General features: G+C 36.8%; 1 protein-coding gene across 1 annotated transcript in view; it reads left to right on the plus strand.

Annotated features, from left to right (window-relative positions):
- LOC107306547 (pinopsin-like) overlaps window positions 1-20,602 on the plus strand; it is an 86,182-nt gene that overhangs the window by 16,220 nt on the left and 49,360 nt on the right. The window contains exon 3 of the mRNA XM_015849804.2: window positions 10,375-10,700. Coding sequence (XP_015705290.1) covers window positions 10,375-10,700 — 326 coding nt within the window. The remainder of the gene's footprint in view (window positions 1-10,374; window positions 10,701-20,602) is intronic.

Consider the following 20,602-nt stretch of genomic DNA (forward strand, 5'->3'; position numbering starts at 1 on the left):
TTTGACTGCTAAATTTCTAAATGCTGTCCTAACGTCTGTTACACAGAGCAGAGTTCAGCACTACCTCTGCACTCCCTGTGAGAAGCTGCAGCTGCCATCAGGCCTCCCCTCAGCTCCTCTGCTCTGCGCTGAGCACACCGAGGGGCCTCGGCCGCTCCTCACAAACCCTGCCCTAATCACTGTCCTTCGGCTGATCCACAAGTGTCAGGCTGTGCATTCAGCAGGATTTCATTAGAAGAAGTGCCATGGTGCAGAACAGTATTGCAGGAGTAGTGGGCAGCAAATTCTGCCTCTTAAAGGCAACAAGGAGTATCTACATGAAGCATGCACGTGCATTGTGCACAAAGCAGCTCTTTTCCATACCGATCTTTGTAACAGAAACATCATTTTATCAAAACTATCAAATTTTGCAACATTTTTGGTCTGCTGGCTTTTCAAAGAAAGAGAGTGTGGCTCTGAAAGAGGAATGCACAGCAATGGCTGTGTGAGGATGTTGAAGATTGTTTTACTGAATGTATTTTGTAAAACTAATTGTGTATTTCTGTTTAAAATCCTTGTGAGAAGCAAAGAATGGAAGGCTGCCAAATAAATATGCCACTAGGGATTTAAATAGGCTTTTTTTTTCCTAGTGAGTAGAAAGCAGGTTATAAAGGAAGACAAAGCCATGGCTTAATATTCTTTGTGATAAGAGCAGAAAGTAGACACAATACCATCTGGTTGCTCTATATAGCAGTTTTTCTCTGTTAGTCAGTGAATTAAGGGGTGTTTAACAAGGAATTTGAGGATGAGAACAATAGGAGCTTTCTAAGTGTTAGTATCTTATCTGGGGCTGGGGACACTCAGACTTGTGGGAAAGAAATACTAATAGTAGTTACAAGCAGGTAGTAATCCCTTAATATTCTATAATTGTTTCTTCTTATCATTTTAACAACAAAATGCAAGTTGTGCCTTGCAAAGGAGTATGCACATCCATGCTAAGCATTTGCCAATCAAAAGTGCTGCACAGCAATGCTAAAATGCTAAACTTATAGTAATGTTCAATATTTGATGGTATTAATACAGTATGCAGTGACAGCAGCCTGTTATTTGTGATGTAGTGACTCCATGCCTGAAGCAGTACGGTTGAGTGTAATAGTTCTTCCTGGATTTATCTCTCAAGCTGAGCCCTCTCTGAAACTCTACCAAGTTTTGGTATTCACAATATTCTATGTCAGGGAGTTCCACATCCCAGCTGTATACTGTGCAAAATAAAGTACCTTCTCCTGCTTGTTCATTCCGAGTCCCACAATCTGATTATTTCATTTTGAATTCTTGTTCTTACATTATGAGAAGCACTAAATAGTCAACTCCCATCCACCTTTCAACAGTGTCTACTTTTTTCCTTTTTTTCCATTTCTAAGAATCCCTGATGTTTAATGTTCTAAGTGCTGCTGAGCATTGCTGCTTAGTAGAAATGGTTTTCATAAAATTCTCTATCATATCTCTCCTTCCATAGCAATAAGTCAGTCAAAAACAATTGCAGCGTATTTAAATGCTAGGTCTGTTTTTCTTCACTCGTGGCAGGTTACAACAGTACAGCATTTCATCTGCTCAGTGACTCAGTTTCATGAGGTTGTTCTGCAGTACTTCACAGTAAGCTTTGCTGATTTTGAGTTATTCAACATAGCGTGGTCAGAAAATTTCACTGTCTTTTCCAGATCATTTATCAATATGATGAATAACACTGTGCCTGGCATAGATCCATAGGGGTCTTTGATGGCCAAAATTTTCCACTGAGAAAACTGTTTTCTCCTGTTATTTACTTCTTGCTTCTAATTGATCATTTATCCATATCAGGATCTCTCTTATTGCAAGACAGCTTACTATCCAAAAAGACTTTGGCCTAGCTTTATGGGAATCCAGGTAGGCTTTATCAAATAGATCAGTCTTGATTGAATGACACTGTCAAGGACCATTAGTAAATTATTTAGTTATGGTGTCCCTCCATGATAGCCATGCTGGCCTGTACCAATACGTTATGTCTCTCTGTATGCCCACTGTTATATACTCTGGTATAACTTCTACTAATCTATCCAGTGTTCAAATTAGACTTGTTGACTGGATGAAATCTGCTGTAAGTCCCTTTGTAGTGAACACAGCAAAAGATTTCCTCTTCTAACATCCTTCTGAGCTTTAAGGACTGGAAAATACCCCTTCTTCTCACTGCACATCCTCCTGGTGGCAAAGTCAGAAGGGACATGGATTGGAGTAGCCTTCTCGCATCTTTCTTCTTACCACTGTAGCACATGATGTTGTCAGGTAGTTAAACTGCCTAAAAAAATCCTGGCCTGAGGGCAGTGTAGAGGCTAGTCTACATGTTTTGACATTGTATTCAAACTATCAGATATATGATTGGTTGTTGACTGTCATAGCTAGATGTTATAAAAAATAACTGTGCAGTCATCCCTCTTTCTCTCATGTGCACAAATCCCCTAGACTTCTCCTCAGATGCTGCTGTATAGGAGCTCCATCTAGTGCTGACTTTGCTTCTTATTCTGACTCACAAAAGCATTTGAATAAGTACACTGTTAGGGAGGAATTCTGTTTAGGAAGCTGAATTTGCAAGTGCTCGCCCTGCTTTCCAGAATGCGAAGGAACCCTGAATAATGTATGGAAAGAGAAAATGAAATTAGTATTTCTGTTTGTTTGCTTGCTTCTATGCAGCAAGTATCACTGAGATGCAAAAGGGAATTCTTTGCTATATTTATGCCATTTGTAATAATTGGTTGGTTGGTTGATAGGTAGTTGTATTAATAACATAGCACAAAAGCATAAATCACAAGATACAGACCAGAATTAAGATCACTCTTAATGCACAACATATACACATTTAGTTATATTCAGTGACAGGGAAAGAAATAAAGGTAATTATTCACTATTAAAACTACCTGCTATCTGTACTGAAGATATCACTGAGGACATAAGGGAAGGCATTTCATAAAAAGGAAAAGACAGGAAATGCTTACTGAGAAAAGAGCAGGAAAGATTTACTCAACAGGACTCATTATGTTTGCTGTCAGGTTTGTCCCAGCAGGCTTGGATGCAGCAGTGATTTCTTAGTGACTTCTTTCAAGTGCCATCAGAATTAAACTGTTACCCCCATTAGAGCTAAATAGAAAGATAATTCTTCAGGGAAGGGAAAGATTGCCTACTCTTAATGGACTCGTGACTGCAAGTCATATAGGCAAAAGAAAAAGAATTACAGACGTTCAATAAACAACTCTTGGTTTGTTTACTTATATTCAGAGTGAATCATTGATATTTGAAGTAGCCTGTGTAATATAAGCCTAGAATGCTGGCATTTATAAAACTGGTTGTAGCTGCTAATGTGCAACAAATTATTATGGGAAATATTTTCTCAATTTCAAATGAGCAGAAGTGCTTTTAATGACTTATATGTCAAAAGAAAGTGATGAGTAAATCTCTGAGTGTTCAACTAGAATCAACATCACTTAGGGATCTCTGGAGGCCCCTTCCAACTTCTGCAATTCTGTGATTCCATGAAATGTATTTACTCATTTTATTACTGAAATGTGTAATAGGAATATTCAAATACAGCTGATCATGTTTTAGAAGCACATTCCTTTCTCAGCTGCTTTCATGAGCTACTGAAGTATCAGTATGCTCAGCTGCAGCTCACATTATTTATACCAGCACTGAGTTTATCACTGCAATTTTGCTATATCATAAAATGAGCTACTGTGATTTCTCAATTCACTGAGGTATATATGGTGGGCTGAAAATATCAAACTCAGGCTAGTACTGTTCACTTGTCCACCAAAGCCTTGAGTCTATTCATCTTAACTCTGGAAAGTGCTCTAGGTTCACCACAGTTTCCTTTTTAACTCTGGAAACGTTTGGGATCTTCTACCTAAATCTATCAGCAGATAGGCTATGGCCCATAAAATACATATCTCTTTTCCCTTTTGGAGGGAAGAGGAAATAGTAAAATACCAGCATCCAGAGAGCAAGAAATATATTGTATATATCACATATATCTTCCACCCTCCTTACCCATTGGCCTCCCTTCTGAATACTCACTTGTGCTTCTCACAAAACAAAGAAAGAATAAAACAACATATGAAACAAACAAAAATTCATGATCTCTTGCGTGTTGCCCTCTCAGATTCTCTTCTTCAGTGCTACTTTTTCCCTCTCCCTAGCAGCTGTGGATGCTGATAGCAGGCTGTTAGATGAGCTAAGACTGTTTCATTCTCCGATGCATATTGAAGGTTTGGCAGACTGATCAGCTTTCTCATTAATACTTGTGACAGTTCTGGCATCACATAAGAAGAGAAAATAAAATCTTTAAAACCTCTCTTTTTGTCTATCTTGACTATGAGAGTGAAGGGGCTGTTATAAGACTTGGAGCTGGAAAGCACAGTGGAATACTTTAAAAAAGAAAAGTATTTGATGAGTTTTGTACTTTCTTCCCCCATTACAGTGTGCCCCAATAGTTTCTGATTTTTTACAGAAGCATCTTTGCTGTAGGGAGGCCAGGTATCAGGTCAACAAATGCTCCCCCTGATTCTGCCCAGGGTCAGCTTTAGAAATGTTCTGCTTTCATCATTATAATAGTCTTACTTCTGCATCTTTAAGAAAGTCTCTGATGGCTGGAACTGTTGTAGTGAAAATTACTGTATTTTAGTGGAAGAAATGCTTTGATCTTTAAGGTAAGAAGAACCCAGTCATTTTGCTTGTTATTATTGTCGTTACTGATACATAGAAGATGGAAACACAGCTGACAGAGAAGCTTGCTCCATGCACACTCTCATAAAGCCTCCATTTCCATAGCCAATATTAGGTATGGTACTTTGGCCCATAGCGGATAATTTCACCTGAAGATTAAACTATCTTTAGAAAGGGAGCTTGTTGCTTTTTTCCTCTCACTGTTCCCAAACCTCCTGTAAGTATAGGAGACGTATAAATCATATCTTTTGAAAAGTCCCCCGGGATATTTTATCAGAAAGGCTTCTAAGGAGATACAGAAGTGTAAATGTGTTGGAAATGTCACATCTTCTCTCTTAAGTTGTTTAAATTGCTTATGTTTCATTTTCATGTGTGATGTATTTTATTTCTATAGAGAGCTAATAGAAATGCTCTCATTTGCACTCAGGAATGTTGTTTCCCTTGAAAACAATGCAGAGTCACAGATCAAGCCCATTTTGTTTAACTCAGTAAGATATTTATGTGATACCATCTGGAAGCACAACTTGGTATTAAACCCTAAAAATCGAGGTGGTAAGAGACCTTACCTGGAAGGGGTTATTTATTGTCTGTTCTGTGTTTATTTCCATGTTCTTGGGGAAGTGTGATGAAGGAGGTCAGTCAGAAGCACCAGGAGGCTAATAACCCAGCATGTTATTCCTTGTTATTCCCAACTTGGGGAGTGTTTAGTCACAAAAGCTTTTCCTTCCTTTTGGATATTGCTTATTTCCATCTCATTTTCCACGGAGTATTTTATCATATTCTCCAGCTACTGGAGCAGCAGATTTATCAGGTGATACCTGAGGGCCTAAAGGAAAGGATTATGGCCTGTGGGAACCCTGGCACTTTATACCCCCTTGGATTCCCCCTGGTGTTTTCTGGCTGACTCTGGTAGATAGCCTGGTGTGCATCTGTAGGTATTTGGCTGGCCCCATCACTCCTTGGATCTCAGCAACAACACAGTAAGCAGCAAGTGGAGGTGGGCTGCTTGTACCCTTCCTTGCACTGGTCTTGCATCTGAATCTCCAAGCCTAAAGTCAGTGTCTGCTGCAAAGATCATACCATGACTGTTTGTTGTGGGTGACCCTGCACTCTACTGAGAGGAGCATAGCATGGCATTCCTGTCAATTCTCTCTCTGTTGTCTTACTGTGAAGGAGCTGGTACTAGTGCAGGCGACTATATTCTTTCCAAACAAAGAAGTACCAACAAGGAGCAACAGCCTTCACTGAAACAGTGTAAGGAGGATGTAGGCAGGGTGCAATGGACCACTTCGTGAAGACAGTGGACTCCGAAGTTGTACAAAACCTTTATTTCAAAAGCAGTTTGCAAATCTATGGGAGTTTTAATGAATGAATAGTCCTTTGTTCTTCTTGTTGCACGAAGGAGACTCATCTCTTTAACACAGACTTGTGTGCTTGAGGGTTTGTGTAAGTGAAATATAAGAGAATGAGTGTGGGAGTGTGGAATCAACTAATAGAGTTTGGTGCAGTAAGATTTTCTTTGCTTTTTGTAAGAGGTGACATCTTTTTTTGGTCCATTAATGTCCTGCAGAAGAAGGTTTGGTTGCATTGCAACAAGCTCAGTCTGCTGATTCCTTACATTGCCAATGGCCATTCATAACCAGAGTATAATACGGACTATGTGTTCTGTCATGCAACTGTGTTGTTTCAGAACCCTAATAATGATGACCTTCATAAACTTCAAGAGGAAAAATACTTACCCAGTATGGGCTGATTCTCTGGGATTCTCAGTTTTTAGTCACTCTCAGATCATTGGCAGCCTGCATGCTGTTTCCAATTACTACATCATAGTGAGCAGTGTAAAATAGCAAAAACTATTATGAAAATGTAATGCTTTTAGCTGAGACTCACAGGAACAGAGTGTAGTGATTTGCTGTGTCCTTCACCTAGTGCCATACTCTTGCTGTGCTTCCAGGAATAAATGCACTGATCTTTAAATAAAAGTAAATAAAGGATAATGTCTCAGATGATATTCCTATAAATGAATGCCCATCCTGGTTTATGACTTTAATTTAATTCCTTATGAACTAGTCACTGCAACTAATTGCTGTGTAGAAAAGCCTCATGCCTCATACCCAGCTCATCTCAAAATCATTTATTTCTATGGCTAATTTTTAACTAATAATTTAGTCCTAAAATGCAATTTCTTGTGTTGTTTTGTTTTTTGTTTTTTGTTTTTTTTGTGTTTGATTTTGTTTGTTTGTTTTTAATGCCATATTTCAGTTCTGTTTAGGAAGAATCTCACTTGGTTTCTGTATATGCATGGAGGGAGCAAATTACATCTCTCACTGTAGTTGACTCCTGTGGAGTTCTCTGGCAGAGCACCAGCTCAGGGCACTAAATATTTGTTGGAGGCAAACTCTATTTAGATGTGCAACCCCTGAACTTAATTTTGGTGTAATTTTAGAAAACATTACTTGTCTGAAATTAATATATGCAGCCTAGCCAGTCATAAATGTTCCTATAAATTAAGAATGGAGCGTGGGGATAAAGCACTGCAATTAGCTTTAAGTTATGATCATTTTTTTTATAACCTGATTTTTATTTTTTTTTATAGTTTCTGTTCTGATTATTAAGATTATGGAGATTTTATTAAACCATAATTCTAAAGGATTTAATTTTTTCATTGTTTTTAAATCTAGTATTTTCATTAATTCCTATGAATGCAATAGATACATTGTAAAATAGAATATCAGATAATGACAGGATTTCTGACAAAGGCCATAATAGTTCAGTGCATATGACATTAAGAAAACTCTGATATACAAAGACAGGAGGTAGAATGAAAAGTAAAAAGCTTCATTTCACTTTATCCAGTCTGGGTTACAAGATCTTTTCACAGTCCAGAGAACGTTGAGTGACATCTGGAGAGAATGCTGAAATATGCTCTTTTAGCATCACAGTCTTTCAGGGTGAAGGAAAAAAATACATGTTCAGCCCAGGAATCCTTATAAGAGGGTAGCTGGAGCAGTAGGTTTGTCTTAGGCATGTGGTGCTTTGATGCTCTTGCACCACCAGCTGACTCCAGCCCACTCCTTCCTCACCTGGGAAAGAAGTTGAGAGAGGACTTCTGCTGCTCAGGGAAAGCACAGCTTGTTACTCTTCCTCACTTCCCTTCTGTCTCATACTACAGTTTGATCACAAAACCTGACATTGTCTGTCTTACGAAATTGTGTTGTTTGAGTTGAACAGAGAATACCTGTCTGTCATTCAATCAGTTATCCAGTTATTTAGGTTCATAGTCAAGTACAGTCTTGGAAAAAGGTTATTTCTTGATGTGAGTCTTACATAGGTTTTAATCAGTTTTGTCTTCTTTGGAAAGCATCAGCGCAGAGTGGTGTTAATTCCAGTGCTATTAAAAATTCAGGTATAACACAGGCCTTACTGCAACAAAAAGAAAAAAATAAAAACATATGATTTTTTGTTTTTGAACTTTTATGGTTTGGGATCCTATATAGCACAGTTCTTATCCTACAGAAAAAAAAAAAAAAACGCAATATGTGACATGTGGAACTTAGTAATAAAAGGTGAGTAAAGATGAAATAGCTCCTGCCAAAAGGTGTAATTAAAAGTCTTCTATTTGCTTAAAGGAAATGGTATGAAGTGTTTTGTGTTTTAGTCTAATTGTGTTTGATTCAATTTTGACTGACATTGCCATGGTCCTAATTTAATGACTGAGCACTGATCTGTTCTCAAAGAGACTAATCCTGCATGCATAGCCAGTTGTTCTATTCAGGTAGCAGGGTACTGAGTCTGGGAAATTTGAATGCCTGATGCAGACCTTCTAAGCAGCACTGTTCCTCAAGGCTGTGGGCTATTACCAACAAAATCACATCTCATCTGCCACCTCATCATAATGGGAGTGTTGTGCCCTCATTTGCCATCAGAAATAGCATAGGAGTAATATAATGTATCTGTAGAGCATGCAGCTGGGAGGAGAGAATTTCTGTTCCCTAGGCTGTTTTCTATTAGTCTACAATGGCCTAATCTAAAATGCATAATTAGATCCACATCACTTTACTGAGGTTGAGGTTTCAAATCTAAAATCTGGATTTTTGCCTTAGGTACCCTGGGTACGTATGTGCGATAAATGTTTATGGTTGCAAGATGCTCTTTATTTAAGCAGATAAAAGCATGGAAAGAGGCAATACTAAGAAAGTGAAGATAAATACGTGTGGACTAGGAGCAAAATATTGCAGAAGATCCTTTGTTCTTGAATCTGTAATTCAGAGCCTGCTATTTATTTTTCATTTGTATCTTGAGGTATGTGTTTAATGCAGAAGTTATGGCCAAGGGCCTTCGAGAGAAGTGCAGTTTTATATTATGTAGAAAATCAGATTAGATAAGAAATGATCAGAATGTCTCTTCCTTGCCTCTGAAATAGGTAGTCTGGCCTTAAAATAAATTTAAAGCTAGACTCTTGAACTGTGTAATTCAAATGAATTCAGTGAAGCGGTGTCCTTTTGCAGCTGTAAACATATCTACTTTGTACCTTTGATTTCCCAGTAATATAAAGGAAATAACCTAGCATGTTCATATAATTAAAAAAAAAGGAAAAAATGAAAAAGATATTTTCTTCAATGAAAGAAGTTGTCTTATCTTCATGCTCTTTTGCATTTTCCTCTTCTATTCCCTTTAGTGGTAGATCCTCCTATATGGCAAGCAATGCATGTATTCCCTCTGGGTTGTTTGCTATACCCAGCTCTGCACAAAGTGTCTGAATTGCTGTCAGGATGGCAGGAATAGCTGCACCTGCAGCTAGATGATGAGAAAATGAGTGATGGAACTGTAAGGGAAAGAGAAATGCTCTGTCTGAGGGAAATATCCTCATGTATATGTGTGGGGGGTGTTTTGCTTAGGTACAGAACAGACTGCTGCTACGCCCAGGTGAGCGTCTGACTTATCTCCATGTCAAACATGGGAAGGACCTCCAGGAGACGCTGATAGTTAAATGGGCAAAACATGAATTGCAGCTGTGGATTCCACTGAACTATTTTTTTGAGGTCTCCAAGGCTCAGTGTTAACCTAATTCAATTTTTGACTGATTATGTGGTTTATATGTAAATAAACTTACTGCTCTCCATATCAGACTCATGCTGAGATTTGTCTGATTTTGCCCTATATGTGTGGTCAGAATTACAGATATGTCTAAATGTTGAAGCAGGAGGTCAAAAGCTGCTTTCCTTTTTGGGCTCCCAATCTTGAATACAAAGCTTTTTGTATCTATAAAAAAATGCAGTATTTGAAAGTGTTCATGGATGATACAAACTGAATATATCATAGCAAGGGAGTCTTTCAACAATTTTTCAGTTGGTGCAGAAAATGGATTTCCCCTGGTTAATACCAAAGCATGTAATTCTTTGTAAACTTCCCTGGAAAAGGAGTAGCCTGTAAGTATAAAGACCTTTCAATTTAAGCTAAATACATGTTAAACAAACTCTTTTATGATGGACAGAGCAACCAGGTCCAGGGAGGATTTAAACATAGGAATAGTTTTCACTTCTGCATCCAGTAATGCAATAATCAGAAAGATGGCTCATTTCTTTGGGTTTAAAATGGCTACCTTGTAAAATAATGGAAGTAATTGCTTAAATGAATTCATTGCAGGCATCGTGTCCCTGATCTCCCTGGCTGTCCTGTCCTACGAACGCTACAGCACCCTCACCCTGTGTAACAAGCGCAGCGATGACTATCGGAAAGCGTTGCTGGCAGTTGGTGGTTCCTGGGTTTATTCCTTGCTCTGGACTGTACCACCTCTGCTTGGATGGAGCAGTTACGGGATAGAAGGTGCAGGCACCAGCTGTTCAGTGCGCTGGTCCTCTGAATCAGCTGAGTCCACATCCTATATCATCTGTCTCTTCATATTCTGCTTGGTCATCCCTGTAATGGTCATGATGTACTGCTATGGTCGGCTCCTTTATGCTGTCAAACAGGTAAGCCACTCCATGCTGATAGTGCAAACTGCTTTGAGAAATATGTTTAATTTTTCTTTTATTGATTTGGAAGTAGTAGATGATAGACAGGAAAACAACAAAGCAAAACTAAATAGAAAAGACCACAAAAAGTCTGAAGGACAGGGCAAGAGGGTCTTCAGCAAAATCCTCCCTAGTTCTGAAGCTGCAAACAGAACCAGAAAACAGTATCCATAAAGATTCTGAGTTTGTGGTTTGGAAATATTGCATCCTACCAAAATCAATATATTAGGGTGAAGGTTGCACTTGTAAAATCAGCATACATCTGTCTGTTAGACATCTGTGTAAACATTTCTTCCTATTTTTGAATCATGACATTTTAATAATGTCTGCTTCTTGACTAATTCACTAATTAAATTCTCCTGCTCTTTGCAGAGTAATCCCAGAAGGCAACTTTCTCCTTGTTGTTCTAGGCTGTATTTAAAAATTTCCTTAAAAACTTCTACCTCCACTGCTATTACCACTGGTAATGTTACTACTAGCGACACTCCTCTAACTGCTTTAAGGTATACTGCAGATATTCCAAAATGAATGTTCAAAAAGACCTTGCCAAGGGATGCAGTGTTGTGAAGTTTTAATACTCTTGGGATGGTAACGAAATGGTTTGATGATGAGTAATGAGAAAGGAATGAGTGTGTAAGGTGTTCTCTAAAAGGTAGTTCTCTAAAATGTTCAGATAAATTAACTAAAGGTTTTAAACGGGAGGAAAAAAAAAGGGCAGTAAATCCCTGAACAGAGTCTCTCACACAGAAATAAATTGGATGTAATTCACTTTTGATTAGTCGTAAGAAATTAAGGTCGTGCCTTTTCCATAATTTGTCAAAACTTTCAGAACACTTAAGGCCCAAATGGGAAATCTTCCTTGTTGAGTGCTGAGCCAGTCAGTAAAATCTTTTTGATGAATCACGTTCTAGTACTCATCTTTATGCTGTGAAATGGTAACATAGAAAAAAATTTCCTTGATTGTAAACCATTAAAGCAAAGCTGAAGACCATATCTGGTCCCTGGGTAGCTCTATCCTTTACCATCACCCTAAAAAAAGAGCAGGATCTTGAAAGATGTACTGCTAATAGTATATAGAAGATACAGCTTCTATAAATGTTTGTCTCATCTGTCCTTCAGCACTTATTGCCCTTTTTGACATCAGTTCTCACCACACTGTACAAATGCTTTTATGGATGAAAAGCCTTTAGCATGTTGTTCATTTTCTAGTTCTAAATGTAGACCTGTGGTATTTTATTCATCTTATTTTTAAAAAATGCTGTTGTATGTTAGAAGTATTGGTAATCTCTGTCATCTGTGATGGCTCTTAAGAAGTTGTGGCAAACATACTGAAGAATCAAAGTATACAGATGACTTTCAGTTTATAGGCATTTCATTTTTAGATAAGAAGACTAAGCAGAATCGGTAGAAGAAAAGGCTGATTGATCAATTACCTGTCCAAAGAAAGATATGTGAGAAAGAATGGAATTTTCAACAGTCCTTTCTCCTCATTACTCCATGTGCTTTCTAGAGTGATCTCTGGAAGACTGGGGTTTGAGACCCCTGAGAAATTTTGTGAAGGATGGAAGTGAAAAAGAATCAAAGTCAATTTTGCACGATCAATTAAAAGGAAGGTCTTACAGAATGAATGATTATTAAATGCAAAGGTACTCCAGTGAGAATCAAATCCTTTCCCTTTTCCTGTGATTCAGGTTCATAGAAGCTGCCTAAGCTTGACTAGCTGACTTTTTTACAAAAAGCATTTAACTCTTTCCTAGAATTTGTAAAAGATTTCCTTGAGAAGTTATATTTCAGATAGAAGAATCTCATTAATAGTCAGTCCTCACCTTTCCATGAAGTATATACTTAATCATGAAATTTTGCATTTAATAAATGACCTATGTAGAATTTCAAAGAATGTATCATGATGCAGTCACTGAATCACAGGCTTTCCTTCAGATCTGTATTCTGTAGTAAATAAGGTAGTTTATGAAATGCTAAATATGTTGTGTTTCAAACCGGAGGAAGAGATGAGCAATAGCTACATAGAAGTACATTACTTCTCATATAAAACCATGTGTCATTGGTGTGGTAATGTACAAAAAATAGTTAAGAGTGGATATTATACCCATTGTAATGCTGTTAATTTCAGGCATGGGCAAAAGTTTGTTATCTTGCAACAAGACTATATTCTGGCCTCATAGCTTAAAAAAGTCATTCTGTGACCCTCTCTGTAGTGTGTTAGATGAAATGTGAGAGCATTGCAAAAATAATAACTGCATTATCCCAGCTTCAGCTGCTTGGTAAATCTTCTAAAATATGCATTATGTATTTTGTGTATTTTTGCAGGACATATAGACGTTTTTATGTTGGAGCATTGCAGTTAATGGTATTGCACCCAGAGATCAAAAGTTCAAGAGTTATGCCATTATTAATGTCATAGTACAAATTAATTGATGTGGAATAAATATCTTAATAGATTTAGTATAGTTAATGCAAGAATTGGCATGAAGCCTGTATTTTCTTTGTGCAGAACTGTAATTATAGGACTGCTTTTCTCATTTTCTTCTCTAAATTTAGCCTCATGCTGTAGCATTCTGACACTTGAGGCATTCATAAATCTTGTGAATTCATCAGCAATCTGTATAATGGTAAAAGATTTCAAGGATTTCAGTAATACAGATTTTATAAAGGATCTTCCTTTCAAGGAATTACAAGTCAATATAATCCCTGTATGAATAATGGTAACAGCAAAGGCCATTAAATGGTATTACAACATGATTGCACTATTGTCTCAGAGTTCTTACTGTTTATCAAGCTCAAAGACCATGAGGATTTCCTGAAGTTATTTTCTCTTAAGATAAAGTATTATTTTTTTTCCCAGACCAGCCTTACCTGAATATTTGAGCCTGGTTGCCACCATGCTTGTGCAACACACTTGGAAGAGCTGAGAGATGGGGCTGGGTAAACAAGTCACTGGAAATTGTCAGCTCTTTATAATAAGAGTATTTCAGAGGTGGTAAACAAAGCAACTCTGAAAACAGAAAGCCAAAGAAAAACATTCGGTCTGAGTAGCTGCTAGTGATCTTAGCAGTGCATCAGATTTTAAGATGGACAGAAGCATAAATATTTTATTAGACTTCTATTCTTCCCTCTGAGTTCACATTACTATTCATGCTAATCTTTGTTCCTGTTTTTCTGGTATGTTTCTGACCTGTTCTTCCATTGCTACAAATGCTGAGATTCAGTTTCTCCTTCAAGTTTTCCTATAAAAATGGTGTCTGATGTCTGTAAGTAGAAAGGGGCAAAGTTTTCTCCCTCACAAAATATTATTCATACAAATTTTATTTGTACGCATTCTACAGAACAAGTAAAAGAAACTGAGAATGACTTATTTCTCCTATTGTAATCAGATTTTTTTTTCATCTCTTTGCTTATGATGCTTCTCTATGACTCTGCTATTGTATTCCCTCTGGAAAGAAATGTTCTTTATACAATCGGAATCAGTTGTTTACACTTCGAAAAGCGAGATCCCAAATGTGGAATTACAGAGATTAGCGTTGTGATCACTGTAGCAGAGAAAGCACAATATGATTAAAATCCTCCACTGAGGCATCCGAAGAACTCATATGAACCAGCCTAATGAAAATTAGAAAACCTTTTAGAACTCTTCAGCCAGCATTAACTCCTGCTCACATAAAAATCCTGCCCAAGGACAGGAAGAGTTCCAGAACATTGCTTCAAGAAAAGTTTTCAGATTGATTTTGTGAAGACACTCCTGTTGCCTCACCTCATTTCCAATATCTTTCATCAAAAACTGTGCCTGAGCAAAGCTCTGATGGTCTTTACAGAATGTAGTTAGAACACTGAGAACAACAAAAAGGATTCCAAGCAGAGCAAACAGACTGAAATACTAAGCATAATGTGTGTCTGAGCATGCAAATCTTGCTCAAGGCAGCAGCTCACGTGTGAATATGGGCAAAGGGACAGTGGTCACAAAATCCAACTTTAGAGCTAAGTGAAACAAGGAACACCCACTGTGTTTTTCAATTTGATTTGATCTTCCCCCACTTGCCTTTTAACAGAGAAGCTGTAAGCTCAGTAAAGATGGAGTTCTGGAGCAGATGTTTTTGTGACCTGACCTGATAGCCCTGCTGCATGGTTTTGTTCTCTTTTCCCTTACAAATAGCAAGGAAAAAGTAGAGATTAAAAACATTTATTACATTCTTACATGTAATTACCTCATTTCTGCTTTGAAATTTTACACTGTGAAAAAAGTTCCCTTTTTGCAAACACACAAAAAAATAAAAATAATAATAATAAAAAAACAATGAATAAGGCTAATTCAGAGGAAGAAGGAACTTGCTTTATCAGTATACCTTGTCCTCCATCTCACGGTTCATCTACTCCTATTTAATTCTTCAGAAACCAAAATGTAGATTCAAGTAGTGAAATGACCTATTTCCTCTACAGAAACTTTTTTTTTCTTTTGAAACAAATTGTTTCTTTTGAAAAGTTTTACATGATTTCTGACTTGCAGGTTTAATAGGAGAATCAGATAATCTTATTTTATCCCATCTCTTGACCTTTCAGAGTCCTTCCACCTGATCTCTCTCACTCTTTTTCCAGACTTCAAGTTACAAAACTTAATGGAGGAAAAATGCTCAGGTCTCTCATTCAAGGAGTAATGCTCCTAGAGTGAAATTGTGACTCAATTATAAATGTGAAGAAACTAATATAAATTTCTCTACAGTGAGATTTCAACTCCAGTATATTCTTTAAAACCATTTAATAAAAAAACCTGTAATGATTCTGAAATCTCCAGTGCACACAAATTCTGAGCAAAAGAAAAGAGGAAGTATTGACTTTTATGACTTCAGATTCCTTAATCCTGTTTTATTTCTACAGCTGAAACTATCTTCAAGAGCTATTTTTGCATTTTTCACTAAAGTAGTCAGGAAAAGATAGAAAAGCTGAATGATCACTCTTATCTTAGAATAACAGAGTGGCATGGGTTGGAAGGGAACTTAAATTCCACCTTGTTCAAATCTCCGTGGTGGGAGCAGAGATGCCCCCCACCAACTCAGGCTGACCAAGGCCCATCCAACCTGGCCTTGTGTGCTTCCAGGTCTGGGGGACCCACAGTATCTCTGGGCAGTTTCTTCCTCTGTCTCACCACACCCTGAGTAAAGAATTTCCTCCTCGCATCTAATTTAAATTTCCCTTCCATTTCAGAAGCTCGTTTGAAAATGATTATTTGTAGGAAGACAACACATTAGTACAGAATGCTCGGCGATTTCAACTGAAAATAAATTATCTTCACATTATGCAATGAGTGGGATGGAAAAGCAATAATTGTTCCATCATTCCTTCATATGCTTTATATGTCTATTTATAGGGAAACTCAATTTTCTGAAACTTTACTGTTGGCACTGAAGTTATGACTTACATTGAAAGAACTGATAAAACAATTATGTACCATTACCTTTGTCTTCTAAAAGCCCCAAATAAAAACAGACTGGCAGTCATAGGCCTTTTAGAAGCAAAGCTTAAAATCTTTCCAGTTATTTAATGAAACAAAAAAGATCCAAGAAATGTAATTCAGGTGAAGATGATGTAGATCTAGTCCCTTGGTTCCCATAGCTAATCTTTTTCAAATGGGATTTGGTACATTTGTGGTTTGCCATAGTTGCAAGTGTGTTTGATCATAACTGCATCTGAGCTCAGACCGACAATTATTCCCATTAGAAAATCTTATCAGCTTATTTATTACTCTGTATTCATAATTGTTATTTCTTCCCTTTCGGTGTTCATGTGCACTTTCTTTCCAGTCTTCTAGTATTATAAAGAAATTCCTGGCATTTCCGTCTTGAGGTTTGCTGTAAAAGTATCACAATTACTTAATGATTAACAAGCAAAAAAATATTCAGCTAGTATGTGAATGGATAGATGTATTCTTTGGCATCATTAGGAGGTTATGGGAACTTAATTGAAATATAAATCTCATGTTAGGCTGAGAGAGATGGAATAAATCTTATCAAAATGTAATGAGAGACATCTGCCAGGTTATCAAATGTTAGAAAGTAATTTAGTTGTATATCTTATAGTCAAAATCAGCAATAAAATTCTCAAAATCAATGTCTGTGAAAGGGCTGTATATTCTTTAATTGGCATACATCATCTTTCTGAGCAGTTGCTTGACCTTTGCTCACTCCACAGCTAAAACACACAGATAGTAACCCACCATTTTTTATTCTGTGATGATAACACCTGGAATATTCCTTTTTATTGATTGGTTTTAGTGTTTAGAACAGGTTTCTAATCATAAGAGCAATTGACATTCCTGTGTAATAATATATCCTCTTTGCATCTGGCTAATTAGTCAAATAGGAAAACATAGCAGCTGGTATTCTTTTAAAAATTGTTTTCCTCAGGGCTTCAGGGAAGAGGATCACTGAAATCCATTTGGCTCTGTGTAGTCTATATCAGTGTTCTTTTTTCTGAAGGTATGGTTGTTTTCACATCTTCTTAACTTCTGCCATGGTGAAATTTCTCAGAAATGGATAGATGAGGCAATACCAGAGACAACTACTTTGAAAATTATTAATTAAAAAAAAACAAAACAACTCATGGAATAATTATAAAAAGAAAAAAAAATATTTTAAAAAGGCAGAAAATCATTGTTCTTGCGATTCTTCCTTGAGAGGGGATTATGTTGAGTATGTTGTTTGTTTTTTGTTTGTTTCTTCATTTGTTTGTTTTAAGATTTAGGCCACAACCTGTAAATGGTCTTAGAAAAACATAAGCTTTTCAGTATATCAACTGTTTTTCTTTCTGTGTTTTTGTTTTTGTTTTCTGATTGTTTCCATAACCACTCACTTCTTTCATAAGTCCCACTACTTCTTTCTTCTCCTTAACCATGACCTGATTTTTTTACATATAGAGATTGTATCCTACTTTCTTTTAGTGAATAGATTTCCTTTGACAGCTTGAAAACATTGTGCATATACAGCTTTTCCAATGCTGGGTAAAGCTGATATACAACTCTGACTGGCCAGAAGGAAAGTGCGTGCTATTGAGAAGTCAACTGTGAGAATTCAAGACAGTTTCAGCATAGTCACATTTCCTCCATAGTTAGTAGAGAAAACAGTCACATTCAAAGAGGTTATTCCCAACACAGACAGATTTTGACAACTAAAGACCAGTAAGATGAGACCCACTGAAAGAAGTAAAAGTCTGTATTACAACAAACTAAGGAAATACTTTCCTCTTGAAAGGAAGATAAAGTATATTCGTAATTGCATTACTTTTTAAAGTAAGTGAATTCTCATTTTGAATTATTTTCAAATCAGTGTTGCAGTTGTTAAAAGATTATACTGTTACGGTTTTGTTTGCTAATTCCAAATTTTAACATAAAATATAAGTGTAAAAACTTCTGAAAAACGTCTGTAGCATTTTGCCACTAAATTTTGGGATTTAATTCAAAAGGACATTAAAAACATTTTCTTTCACTTTGATAAAGAGCAATTTTCAGATGTCAGAATTCTGAATTTCAGTCAGTTCTTCTGTTGAAGGATACTGTACCACTGATTATTTGTGCTTGTTAGCTGCTGGAATATAAAGTTACTTTATCTCAGAGGCGTATTTAGTATCATGCTTAATTTTTAAAGAATTATGTTCTTTCTTAACTACTGGGGTTTGCCCAGAAGGTGAAATATTTTTTGTGTATGCTGTTATGAAGACAGTAGAAGTACAGCATCAATTTTTTGAGGTTCATTGCTTTCAAATGTAGAAGGATTTCGAGCAGCTAATTAATACCAGTTTGTATTAAAGGACTCTGTCCCAAGGGCACAAAGTCCAGTGTTTTCTGTAACAGCTGATAAAAACACAAAACTCTGAGAAATAAAGGAGTCGAGTTTGCTAATATTGTCTTTTTACTTGTGTATAGATGCAAGGCAGTTAAGTTCAGCATCTCAGCTTTTAAGAGAGAAAGAGCATAGTGGTTGAACGCCATCCAAAATAAAAACACCTTTCAAAGTGTTTATAGGCTTCAATTGCTGTCAAGTCTTGTATAGACACGTTTAGCTCACAAGTGATGGATATGCTCATTCAGGAGTGTTTTCTGCATGTCTAAATAAAAAGCATAGACTGACTGTTGAAGCACATGTGACCAGATTAGTCTTCAGTTTTAAGGTGTAAGCATGACGGGAGAGATGAAGGAATGAGAAAAGATCATGACTTTCTTTCCCCTGTGCTGAAATAAGTGTAAATCATTAGCTAATTGTTTGTATTTTGCAGAAAAGCAGAAACACAATATTGGCATAAATCAGTCTCTGTAGAAATTAGCTGTAAGTCAAGTCAGTGGCTGGTCAGAAAATAGTACTTTATTGGATTTGCCATTTTCATTCTGTAGATGAATTAGGGAAGAAAAAAGCCTGTCACAGTCTTTAATAACAAGGTAATGGAAATTTAAGAACTGATGCTTTAATCTCTGACTGTATAATCTCCATAAAGTATGGATTGCAGTCCTGAAATTATTTCAGTTTAGAGCAAATGTTGTATATCAATACCAGAAACTCATGATGTCTCAGTTCAGAGAATGTCTTAGTAAAGTTTTTTTATGATAGGTGAATACATAATATTGTTTTTTGATTGATCACTAGTTGTAAAATTGATAATTTAAAAGATGTACTCCATAGTAAAGACTATGTTTTTGTTTATTTCTGATTCAGCACTAAGAACTGAGTCAATTTTGTTTTCTCTCTTGTAACTGGACCAAATTTTAACACTGGGCAGAGTCCCTGGCCAAAGACTGAACAAAATAGTTTATCTTACATGTAGAACTGTGGACTGTTTGTCCAGAATATGGCAGAAGTCTTCATAATATCTGTTGCCATTCATTGGTTCCATGTTTTGCCCCTCTTCCACTGCTGAAAATCCTGAAGGCTTGAAGTAAAGCCACTGAGGCAGCTTGCAATGACAGTAGTAGATGAAAAGAATTTTATCTAAGAACTTAATTAAGTAGTGAAGAACAATGCCAGTCTGAAATGGCTAATCCTCATTACAGAAATGAATGTGAATGATGACTATGTGCTTACAGAAAGAGAATCCTATAAAAGACAAAAAGCTAAACAAGGTAAATAAAGAGCCAATGTTATTTCAAAGACACATTAATTTCTAATCTTAACCAGATGGGTAGAATTTTTTGGTCAGCTCAATTGAACAGTTTGCACATCTGAACACGCAAACTTCTGCATAAAATAGATTCAATGCTGATTGCCTGAAAAATGCAGCAAGGCTGTCAGGCTTTTATTATTTTAATAGTATAGATTTATTAAACTGCATAAGGTTATGTGATCAATCATACTCGTATTCTAATATTCTTTTTACCTACTGTGTCCTATATTTCTTTATGGTGAATACTGTCCACGGCTAAAGTGTTAGACTTAAATGATATGTTTATGCTTCTTCCATGAAACCTGTATCTCATTTTCTGAGGTGAACCTTGGTATAATATGAATATAACCAGTTAAATGAGAATAAGTACAACATTTTGGAAATTATGTGAAGTTATGATGACCTCGCTGTATGTCTTTTCATACACTGCATTTCATAGAATCATAGGCCTGGGTTGAAAAAGACCACAGTGATAATTTGGTTTCAACCCCCTGCTATGTGCACTAAACCATGCTGCCCAGAGCCACATCCAGCCTGGCCTTGAATGCCTCCAGGGATGGGGCATCCACAACCTCCTTGGGCAACCTGTTCCAGTGCATCATCACCCTCTGTGTGAAAAACTTCCTCCTAATATCTAACCTAAACCTCCCCTGTCTCAGTTTAATGTCATTCTTGACTTGTCCTATCCACCCTCATAAACAGCC

This window comes from Coturnix japonica, chromosome 1 (assembly GCF_001577835.2).
Source record: "Coturnix japonica isolate 7356 chromosome 1, Coturnix japonica 2.1, whole genome shotgun sequence".
Classification (NCBI taxonomy): domain Eukaryota; kingdom Metazoa; phylum Chordata; class Aves; order Galliformes; family Phasianidae; genus Coturnix; species Coturnix japonica.